Source organism: Nelumbo lutea, chromosome 3, assembly GCF_056320005.1.
Source record: "Nelumbo lutea isolate HS-2025 chromosome 3, American lotus-T2T, whole genome shotgun sequence".
NCBI classification, from domain to species: Eukaryota; Viridiplantae; Streptophyta; class Magnoliopsida; order Proteales; family Nelumbonaceae; genus Nelumbo; species Nelumbo lutea.
The window spans coordinates 27,982,438-27,994,314 of NC_142686.1; the positions used below are offsets into that span (position 1 = coordinate 27,982,438).

Sequence of the window (11,877 nt, forward strand, 5' to 3'; positions counted from 1 at the left end):
CACTAGATTATTAGAATGCTAGGTTTTGATCCTCTTGGTATTGGGACATTTTACAGTTCCATTCCTATAATGCAAACTGATGAAAAGTATCTTGTATCAAAAAGTAGTGTTAACAAGAAAATTCAACAAAAAAATGGAGAGTTTAGCTTCTCCTACACTCGATAATCATTACCTGCAGTTTTGAGGCGTTCGTAGGGGTAGGGGTGTTGACTGGTTTTGAGTTGGACCCATCCAAATCAAAATCAAATTGAATGGATTATAAAGACCAATAAGACATTGAATTGGTCCAGTCCATTGACATGAGGTAAACGTACAGATGTTAATTAATGGACCAGTTTGGGTCGGACCCAATTTAAATTAAAGCCAAATTCTTTAGACGGTTCCAACATTGAATTGGACTAGTTCAGAATGATCAAAAGTATTCATCAGATTGGATTTGACTTGGTCATTTGTATTTTTGCAATGAATTCATACTGGACCGGATAAGCCCTCAGCCCGACAGTAAGCAAAATTCGTCCATATATCATTAATGTGAGTAGGGGTGTCCATGAAAAACCAAACCGAATTGAGAAAATTGAATTGGAAAATATGGTTAATTGAATCGATCGGTTTAGTTTCAGTTTGATATTTTTGAAAAATCAAAGAATCGGTTTGGCTTTCGGTTAAATTACAAAAAAAAAAAAATACCGACGGTTAATCAAACCGACCTATATATATATTTATATGTATATTTTATATATTTTTAATATATGTTACATATTCTCTATATATTATATATAAATATATATATATATTTATATATTGATATACATATATTATATTTATAATATATTATATATCATTTATTATCTATACTATAATATTATACATATATTTATATAATATAATATATGTTATAAATATAAAAAACAAAAAAAAATTGAAGAACTGAAATGATCAAAAACCGAAACCGGCAAACCGATTAACCGGTGGTACCGATTCAGTTTCTGTTTGGAAAAATGGGAAAACCAGTGATACCGGTTCAGTTTGCAAAAATTTCCCACGGTTCGATTAACCGAACCGTGGATGCCCCTACATGTGAGCGTATACATTTGGTATACGTTTTACTTTTGCTAGTTCTCGGTTGTATACAAATTACGAAACCTTAGGAAACATAATTAGAAGAGGCAAACTGTTCAATAGGGCTGTATACTGTATACAGTACTTGAGAACAAATACATTTCACAGCGATCTTCTATCACAAAAATGCCAAACCACATTAAATCATGTGTATTCTTCTCTGTCTGAACTCTTTCTTTTGGTGTCACTTATAATAAAAGTACAGCCTTAACATTGGGAAGGATGAGACAGAAAAGTTATCACCAAGTAATGAAAAGCAAGAATACGAGGACCACCTCCATAAGTTGGATTCCATGGATCTAAAAGTGGATGCTTCTTAGTTTTTACAACAAATAATAATATTTAAATTTCCATTTACTGTTGCCCAATCGATCCGGGATGATCTTATTGACATTGATTAGCAGGAAAAAAGTACAATTTCTAACTTAGCTGATGCACAAAAACACTGATAACAACAACAGAATTGCTTTAAGCAGATTGAGATTTTTCAAAGCCTAATTCATTGAAAATGAGATAGGTGGGAACAACATGTTGATTCCATGCTCCTGATAAAAAAGATGGCAGTCCCCTCCTCTTTCTCAGTTACATGAATTTTATAAAGTCCAAAAAGAGATATCTTACTTTCACCTATCCCTATCCTAACAACTACATGAATTTTTTTGGGTGATGAGACACCGAGGGGCACGAACCTTGATTTTGTTTAAGATGTGTTCCTAATTAAAAGTAGAAAATAAGATACTATAATGATGGCTCCTACAACTATAGAGAATAATTCATTTATGCAGGGTAGATTGAAGATCAATTAAGAAGCTTGTTGCATGTCCCGACACCAACAGCAGCAGAAAGATGCCATGCAGCATGAAGATATGGAGTTCTGGGGAATATATCATCAGCAATAAAAAGAGCACCTCCCAAAAGAGATGACATCTTATGCACATTGTGGGCCATCCTCAGATCAGGGTCGTTTAGTGCTCTTCTTGCAAATGCTACCTGGAAGGAAACAAAAAGAGAAAGAAAACCAGTTTAAGTACAACGAATGCCTTCAATATGAATGTGAAGCTGCAAAGAAGCATTTCTCTACACTCAGGATTGTCAAGTAAATGAAAACATGCATGTTATAGTATCGACAAGAGGAGGGTTGACACCAATGAAGACTGGGTATCCATCATTCAATTGAAGTTACTCCCAACATTCAGTATGACCAATATTAGTCCACCTGTGAATTTGAGGTGCTGTTTTGAAACTCATTAACACCTACGACTGGATGCGCATGACAGAAATGTGTATAGGATGGATGTAGTGGCAATTGAAGAAAATGAATAGAAAAAAGTACTGCAGTAAGCATCCCTGTCAATTTCAGTCATGAGAAAGGGATGTAAAGATATACAAGGGCATAGAAGTCATAGCAAACAAACAAGGTTTAACAAAGTTCCAAGCAAAAAGTGCAACCAAGGTGCCAGAGACAGTTACATGTTGCAAGTTTAACCCTGTGGGAGCAGTGATATATCCAAAAAAAAAAAAAAACTGAAGGAAATATTAGATTTTTTTTAAATTTCTTGATTGCCCTCATTTACTACCACCTCAAAGCTTGTGTAATGCAAAAGAAAGGATAATATAGTTTATGGTTAAAATATAAAATGATTATTGGATGAATCTGGTAGCAAGAACAGTTAAACTTACAAGTTTCAATAAGACAATCCATAGAATATGAGATTATCACCATTACTTACAAGGGTTTGTAACTATGTAACATGTAAACATCATAACAAAATAAATTTAATAAATTGGTACCTTCTTTAATAAAACACTAATAAATTACAGGAGGAGAAAAGCATCAGTTACCTCCATCAAACCAGTGTGTACAGCTGAAACCATTAAAGGCTGGATTGGAAGAAAAACAGCAGAAGCTGCCATAAGCAATTTTGGATTCTCATTCCTGAGTGCCCTTGAAAGACACTGCAACAAATGTTCATTTATTCATACCACTAGAAGGAGAATTATTTGAAAGCAAGAATTAGGGAAGTCTTTAAAGCAAAAAGTATAGATAATTAAAACAGGTTGCAGATCAACAATCTCATAACAATAACAAATCCAAGACTAAAGCAACATGAGTGATAAAGAAGAGGTTTGAACTGATCAGGCATACCAGAAGGTCCATGAAAGGATCCTTATCACTAACCAGAAATCAACCCCCCCCCAAAAAAAAAAATTAGAAAAAAAAAAAACTGGTGGTAAGCATTAGTCAGAGAAATCACCATGGAAGGCTCTATACTGCTCCAAATTGCTTCAAAATTAATTCTAGTTGTCAAATAATATGTATGAAATCAAAAACCAATGGCCCTGATCAGAAAAAGGCCTCCATTCAATCAGATTATAATTTTCTGGATTTTCACAAAGAAAAATCCTTAAAAAAACAATATCCTTTCATTGTTCAGATGGAGGAACCATCAAAGTTCTTCAAAAGAACCTTCTAGATCCCCCTCTTCAAATTAGGATGCCTGTCCAGTGTCCATCACTAGCTACATCCTTTAATCATCCCTCAAAGTGGCAGAAATTGTGTAGGTTGTGTAGGCAAGTTCCTTACTTGACCTGAACTTTTTACTGGGTTCCCAATCAGATTCCGATCAATTTCCAGTTTAACAGTTTTCAAATCCCAAGACACCAGAGACACTCCTCCAATACCTGAAGGACCAGGTTCCCAATTGAATACCCATCAAAGTTCAGTTTTATGATATTGCCAGATCATGATGGCACTATGTATTCAACACAATGCATCGACTTGAGCAATTCAATATTAAATGCCTAATGAGTCACCCTTAAAATGAACAGCCATAATTTTTGAATTGACACCCAAGCACACGATCAATCACGAAAATACCCTGGACTTGCTTTCATCCAAAATATCTTAATGAGTAACTATAGGAAGGTAATTCCACAAAACTTTGGCCCTCTTTTGAAGGTCATTAGCACCAATTCAACATTAAATCTTATCATATAGTAGGGGAACACAGGGAATTTCTAAATTATCAGGAAGTGACACCATATTTCACTCAGTGTTGCAGATTCTCCTAAATTAATGACATTTCCATGTAGGACATGCATTGAGGTCCAACACTCCACTTATTATTCTGGAAACTTCTATGTAAGAAGTGACACCATATTTCACTCAGTGTTGTAGATTCTCCTAAATGAATGACATTTCCATGTAGGTCATGCATTGAGGTCCAATACTCCACTTATTATTCTGGAAACTTCTATGTAAGATTTCCTTTTTTTATCTCCTAGCTTAGTTGACATAAATGAACAGATAATGTACAAGATGAATGCCATTTTTCATATCAAATGTTACTTGGTAACAAAGGCAACATTTTTTTAGGTATATAATGTTAGAATTCAAAATACGAACTATTTTAATAGTGCACATTTTTCTATAGACGTGTCCATGAGTCCATGTTTTTTCATATTGCCAAGCCAGATTCTTGGACATGCATCGGGTTCTGACTCTTGTATCTGTGTCCATGCAACAGTGGAAAAATTACAATGCAGAAATATATGATTTTACCAACTCCCTATTAGATATGAACATATTCCACAGATGCATAAGTATTTTATGTTTTAATGAGCAATATAACAACCAAAAGCCTTCATTCTGAAAGTAATCAAAAACACCCAATCAACCTAGGAAGGAGATAAGAAAAAACTTAGAATATCATGAAAAACAATTTTAAGGGTAATTGGGTAAATGCTATGCTTTTCTACGGATTAGACCCTATAATATTCTTTATTTTCAGAAATGAATTCACATTTATAGTATAAAATAAAAGGTTAAAATTAGAATTTCAGACTATCTGTTACCCCTACAAAAAACCAAACTCCAGAGAGAAGCTGAATGAAAACTTCTCTAATATAGCCAAAATCTAGTACTAAATAGAGGCTCTCCAACCTAAGAGAGGGAGGGAGTAAGGGTATTTTTACTTACAACCTATTGACTTCCATCCATTCAAGTAATGCTGCTCTGATATAGCATTATACTGGAGTAACCTGGTTTTAGACTTCTTGATTTATTAATGAAATAATGTGTCCACATACAAATTTAAAATGCACTAAGAGAGAAATATTGTTTGGTTAGCACATCAGTGAAGAGGTCTTGAGCGAGGATGAGGCAGGAAATAGATTCCTTTTTTATTTTTGATGTTCCCCCCCCCCCCCCAATTAGGCCTAGTACCACTAGTCATTAATCTGTTTTTCTTACAATTTCCCTTAGGGGATCAAACCGCAAAACAACTAATTCCTAGTGGCTCCTTGTTTTGCTAGCCCATCTACCAGGCCACTGGAAGACCTTGGTGTCCACTTAAAGCTTGTTTTCTTTCCCTCTTCCGATTGTCTTCAGTCCATGATGATATTTCTTATACCCAAGATCCAGTATTGTTTTTCCTTAGTCAGTCCACAACTATTTTAGAGTCCCCTTCATCAGAAGATTACAATAATTGAAAGATTTAGCTATTCGCAATTCTTGCAACGCAGACACTAGTTCCGCTCATGGTTGAATCACATCAGCCAATTGGTTCTAAGAACAAAACCAACATATTTCCACCACCTTTTCTGAATACTCTCCCTATACTAGATAGCAAATGTTGTCAGACTCGTATTGGTCAGAAAACCAGAATGCTCACTGGCTCATAGCTTTTCCGGTTAACAAAGGGTTATCCCATTCAAACCATGAAAACCTTCATTTAACCAGGACCCAGAAAAGGCCACTGGGTCACCTGGTCAGTGGTTCAACCATCCAATGCAGCCTGGCTCTGACAACACTGCTAGAGAGTCCTAAATTCCCCAAGCTGCACCCATCAAAGATTAGTTTGATGAGACCAAAATGAAATAGATTCCTTTTTAGTTCTAAAAACAAGTGCTATTGATGTAGTCAAGCTTGCTACAACTTTTCACTTGATTATTCATTCATGAATGCTAAGCTGGATATAAAAACATTCTTTAAATAATAGAATGTGAATGAAACTCATATTCATTTAGATAACAATTTACTTTGCAGAATCATTGGAGCTCCTTAATTCATTTGTTGCTTTTGATATGAGTTGATGTATAAAATAACCAACTGTATGTAGGATCTTTAGGTAAACTCTAACTTACAACTGTTGCTGCTGCTATCATTGTATAGTCTGCCCATCTTAAGTACTTCCTCAGTTCTCCCCTCGAGGAGTGGTATAAACTTGATGCTACTCCAACTCCAACTAATGAATTAGCATAGAGTGTACAATTCAAATTCTTCCTGAAGCCTCAGTAAAATGTTCTTAGGGACATTGAAGGAATGACATAATTTTCAAGCCAAATGATACCGTAATGAACACTTGCTTTCTTACCTTGGTGCCTGGATTCCAAGGGCAATAAAAGGAAGTGATGTAAGCACATTAGCTATTGTCTCTATGACATTCTGATCACCTAAAACAGGAAAGGAGGTAAAACATGAGCAAACAGAAATAGGTTTGTCTAGGAATCCATGCACCAGGCAATAGCATTGGGACAAACAATGCATCATCCATACCATGCTAATATAACATATTAAGAAAGTAACTTCTATTAAGAATACCTTGGAGGTTACAACAGATGGGTTTTAAGCATGGTGGTCTCTGCTGCCAAAGTCGCCTGATGAACACAAAGCAGAAGTAACTTAACTTTTTATATTATATTGCAGCAATGGAAACTAATATGATTTTATATGCTATCTAACAAGGATATTAGTTTCTGATATTTGACTGTGTTATTCTTCTTTTATTCTCAAGTGTCAAAGCACAACAGTGCATTAGATCTGACAGATTTCAGTGACACATGTATCATATTTTCTGACTATAATAGGAATATGCACATTATTTCTATATTGTACTCAGATTGACGATATATATATTTTTTGTTATGTTATGTGAAAAACGAAATTTATAAATTTGCCAGGTTTTGGACTTCTGGAGGTCAATGTGTCTGCAACCTTTTTATCTGTTTCGGTCATTGACATGTGCCAATGTCTAAGTTTTATGGTTTATGTACATATGCTGCTCCACACAAGCATATGTAAGGAATTTTTGAACATCAGAATTCTGATATATCTATCTAGATTTTTATCAAGAAAAATATCTTAGGATAAACAGTATAAAGCATAACTTTCATTCTTTATCGAGATAGATCATATCTTAGAAGTTAGAACCTACTGCATTAATAGCTTCTGATTAGCACCGAAAGCTGGACCTTCTTCGGAGGTTGAGTGATGCAAGTCCCCATATTGAGGGATCTCTTCCACTACAAATGGAGAATGCGGCAACAGATGTACCCCATGGACCCCTTCTAGGGCTTTACAAGGGCTCAATGAACATGCGGAACTCATAAGCTATTTGCTGATATTCCACAATGGATAAATTTCAACCAAGAACTTGAAGTTACTTATCGAAAGAAGCACGCCAGCAGCAACAATCTAATGTTCCTATTAGCCAAAAAACAAAATAACAGGAGAGTTATTGTATGAACTAAAAACATGGCATCAGATTTTCTGAAATAAATATCTAAAGAATGTTCAGTGTTAAGCTCCAAGTGAAATTCATAGTTCTAGAAGCACATTGATAGAAATGTCTCCAATAGGCAATATTCTATGGACTAATTGTTATCATCATTATCAACATCATTGTCCAAGCCTCATGATGCCATCAATTTGCATTCTTTTCTGCTATTCTAGTCCATAAAGAGTTGTATCATCCATCAAGACATAAGTTTCAACTCACTTCTTACTAGTCACTACTCATACTATCATTCCTCAGAAGTACTATCATGGGTCTCCATCACACAAAACCAAACCATCTTAGCTGCTTCTCATATTTTTCAGCCACTATGACTACCCATAAATTATCCTGTATTCCAGTTAATACATACAGATTCAAAATTTTTCTCATATATTATGGCTTTCTTTCCTATTATTGTCACATCATTATCACTATCTCAGCTGCATTTTATTCTGTAAAGTAATTTCTTATATTCAATCAAAATTAGGAAAGCTAATGTAGTTATTATAAGTTACCTCTTATATCGATACTTCATAATCTTCATAACCTTTAAAAAGACACTCTTCTCTCAATTACAGTTCAAGGCTGCATTTTATATTTTTAGGGATGGAAATGAATTGCTATTCCCTAGTCTTCTGGGCCAAAATAAAGAAGAGCCAAATTGAGAAAATGGTGTAAATTCCTTTGAACGACGAATTTTGCAAGTTGAGAGCGGATTATGATAAAAGTTGCTGATTTATAACCTAAAGATTCTCCTACTTGAAATCCTTTCAGGCGTTAACTGATTCTATAGTTTCCATATGCTTCCCACTAAACAAACGTATTTCAATTCTCAAGCGAACTTAAATCCCACAAGTGATTGGCAACCATCTCATTTGATCATTACTCAGCCATGTCTGTGTAAGCTTTGAACACATTAACATCGGTTACAGATGTACATACAGCTGAGACTAGATTTGGGGTCATGCCCATCAACAGAATCTTTATTAGTTCTATCTTTTTAAAACTTGGATACTTATTGGTTCGTTGATCGTTCTGTCATTGAAGCGTGATCGAACAATTATATATCCTGGTTATAAGCTCAACAATCAGAAAAAAAAAAAAAAAAAAACCAACAACAACAACAGAAACACTCTCTTGGTGCTTGCAGGCAAACAGTAGTTATATCAAATATTTTTTGGAAAGTAAGATGAAATTAGCTCTGGTTTTACTAACAGAAGAAACAATGAACAAGATGGAGGCTTTTATAAAACCACGAATCAGATAGAGAAAGTGTGAGAGGGAACCTGCCGGCGCCAGCTGAGAGTGAGACGAGGCGATCTGCTGCTGCGCACAATTTGAGAAGGAGACGAGGAAGTGGAGGTTGGTTGAGTTGGGACTCGGAGGACTCCAACTGAAAGACGTAAAATAACGGGGGAATTCTTCTAAGATGCGCATCCTCACGAATCTTGCAGGTGTCTTCGCATATTCGCACATCTCTGCGGGGCATCTGATTTGATCCACTGGAGATTCCCTCATATGATTAGAGTGGTTTCATGACGCCAGATTGGAATCTGTTTACGCGAACCTATATGATGCCACTCCAAAGGTTCAAAAAGAATCTATCCGTGGGTCCCCTTAGCTGATCGCCAACCACATACGCTTCTAGCTTCTTGCGCAGGGATGATCATGGGACAGGTCTTTACAGGGTATTAACGGCCGTGAGTAGAACTGTTCATGGGCCGGGTGGCCCGGCCCGACCCCCGGACGGGCTTGAACAGGCTTTTTGGCCCATAGGCTTAATCTCGGGCCAAAAAGCCCGGTCCGCATAAAATTCGAGCTGGGCTCGGGCTTTGCCAATGGCCCGGACCTGAATTAAAATAGATAGTGTCTATTTGAATAGGGAAATTTTTGATTTTCTTTTATTAGGTTGCGCTTTGGGCTCGGGCTCGGGCTATTATTTTTCTGTTAATGAACACTAAAAGCCTGGCTCGAGCCCGGCCCGGCCCGACCCATGAACAGATCTAGCTGTGAGGCCTGCCCAGACCTGACTCACAGGCCTTATACATGTCTAAGACCGGTTCTGAACCGGAATGGCCATTATGAATTAATTGTATTTATATTTAAAAATTAAATTTTTACTTTAATTTTGTAATCAAAATTACAAAAAAAAAAACTTAAAATTTTATTAGGGAAATTAAAATTTTTAATTTTCCTATATAATATATAATTCCCGAGCCTTAGGCCAAGTTTGGGAGTGTTTATTCAAATAAACATGGTTTTTAAAAACGAACCGGTGACTGAACCGGTCAGGGGTCCAGTTACCGGTTCGAATGGTTCGACCGTTCAACCTAAACGCCCAGCCTGTAGCCTGTTCTGATGAAGAAAATAAAAAAATAAAAAAATTGAAAAACGGTCAAAACAGTTAACCAACCGGTTCAGCGGTTTGCTGACCAAAATCAATGGTTTTGGGAGAAAAAGCGGTTTTGGAGAAAAATAGAACCGATCAGGCCCAGTTTTTCCGATCCGACCATCTGATACGGTCCAGTTTTGGAAACAGTGCAAATAAATACTTATTTTAAACAAAAACCATACTAATAAGCACTTATTGCGTTTGGAAAATAATTTTTTTTGGCCTATTTTAGCCCATAACGCCATTTAGAAAATACCTATACTACTCTTGTTTGAAATAAGTGATTTTTCAACAAATGCTCATGAACCATTATTAGAATAATCACTTATTTTGAGCATTTATTTTTTAAATAAATACTCCCAAAATTCCACCTGAAAATAGTCTACCCAGGCCAGAAAATTTGTAGGCCAGGCCAAGCCAGGGCTAGGTCATAAATGATCACCCAGCAGGCAGAAGCCCAAGCTCCCCATTAAGCGAAGTGAATCTTCACAATTTCCAATTTTTGAAAAAGATTTCCGTAGCTATTAAAGTGCTTTAACACCCAGTCCGATTGAACCAAATCAGGATTGCGGCCAATGATCGATTAGACAAGCCGGGTCAGTGACGGATTGAAGACAAGAATTCACAACTGCGTGCCCCACATCTCAATCATGTATTAAGATTACGAGAGAAGTTCCCAATACACGCTGAGCATGTGGGGTGCTGATCAGATCTCTGAAAACAAACACCATTAAATTGGCTCACCACATTGTATCTATTGAAATTAGGGAGGGCTTTCAATTTCGGGCTATGGCTTGACTTCAGGAGATGGGAGCCAAATTTAATCAGTGATGAGGCAAATTCTCAGTCCTCACCTCACACAGCACATTGTAGCCGTGCAGTGTGCATTCAAAGCATCTCCCCCATCCCCATGAATGTGCGGCTCCAAAGTGCTGTGAGGAGCAAATCCGGATTCTCATGACGACTTTGATGCAGTTATGTGTGGCCATATGGACAAGTGAATCATGTGTAAATTAACCAGATTAGCAGGTTACACCGTTGGCATTTTACACTGTTTTGGGCTCAAGTTGGTTCAATTTGACAAAAGCTCAATCCAATCCCAATTCCCACACAAAATGCATGCCAACCATGCACTAATTAAGTGAGAGGTTGAGAGTGGTTGTAGGACACACACTGATTAATACAGGGGCATTTAGCTAATATAGATGGACTCTTGAAAGCAACTAAGCCTAAACAGAGCTACAAAGTTGAGACTTGAGACCTCCCAATTTCTCAAGGGAATTATATGCCTTCTTCCGTCTACTCGGGACCCATTGCTCGCCATGCATGCTGTGTGCATGTAAAAACCTGCTAATTAACACATGTGTGTGTGCTGAACTTAAATGTGGTGGTGGTGGTGGTGGTGGTGGTGGTGGGAGCAGAAGTCGGGGGGCTGTTTGATAAAGTGGTTGAAATAAATGATTTATTGCTAATTAGTCTTTTTGCTAATAAATAATTGAAAAAGTAGAGCAATTTCTAATGTGGCATCAACACATCCTTGTCCATGGATAGGCCTTCAAATATTGTTTGGGCATTGCACTATTTGTTGGGAGGCTGTCACATGCCAAGGCTAGCTATGGATTACGACTAAGAGGTGCAAATATTTGTCCACCACAGAAAAAAAAAAGGGTACAGCCACTTCATCCTGATAAGCCCTCAAGATCAATCAATTTCAAATCCAAGGCAAATCAAAGCAAGCAGGAATACCCTGTAACCATCCCATATTTCCATTCTCAACTAAAATTTGAAAAAGCCCCAAAAAGTTTATCC

General features: G+C 36.7%; 1 protein-coding gene across 1 annotated transcript; it reads right to left on the minus strand.

Moving 5' to 3' along the window:
* Positions 1-1,602: 1,602 nt before the first annotated feature.
* LOC148863863 (uncharacterized) lies at positions 1,603-9,111 on the minus strand. Its single transcript, XM_088975132.1, has 7 exons — positions 8,963-9,111; positions 7,335-7,603; positions 6,722-6,777; positions 6,495-6,573; positions 6,265-6,403; positions 2,962-3,075; positions 1,603-2,109 (listed from the first exon to the last, which is right to left on the minus strand). The coding sequence occupies exons 2-7, from the start codon at positions 7,505-7,507 to the stop codon at positions 1,918-1,920; spliced, it is 753 nt and encodes a 250-aa protein (XP_088831258.1). The 5' UTR covers positions 7,508-7,603; positions 8,963-9,111; the 3' UTR covers positions 1,603-1,917.
* Between the last annotated feature and the right edge of the window lie 2,766 nt (positions 9,112-11,877).

Excerpts from the sequence above, each read along its gene's own strand:
- LOC148863863 (XM_088975132.1), bottom strand. The coding sequence starts at position 7,507 with ATGAGTTCCGCATGTTCATTGAGCCCTTGTAAAGCCCTAGAAGGGGTC. Across the intron at positions 6,574-6,721 it reads CATCTGTTGTAACCTCCAAG|GTGATCAGAATGTCATAGAG; the intron begins GTATTCTTAATA and ends TTCCTGTTTTAG. Across the intron at positions 2,110-2,961 it reads TACACACTGGTTTGATGGAG|GTAGCATTTGCAAGAAGAGC; the intron begins GTAACTGATGCT and ends GTTTCCTTCCAG.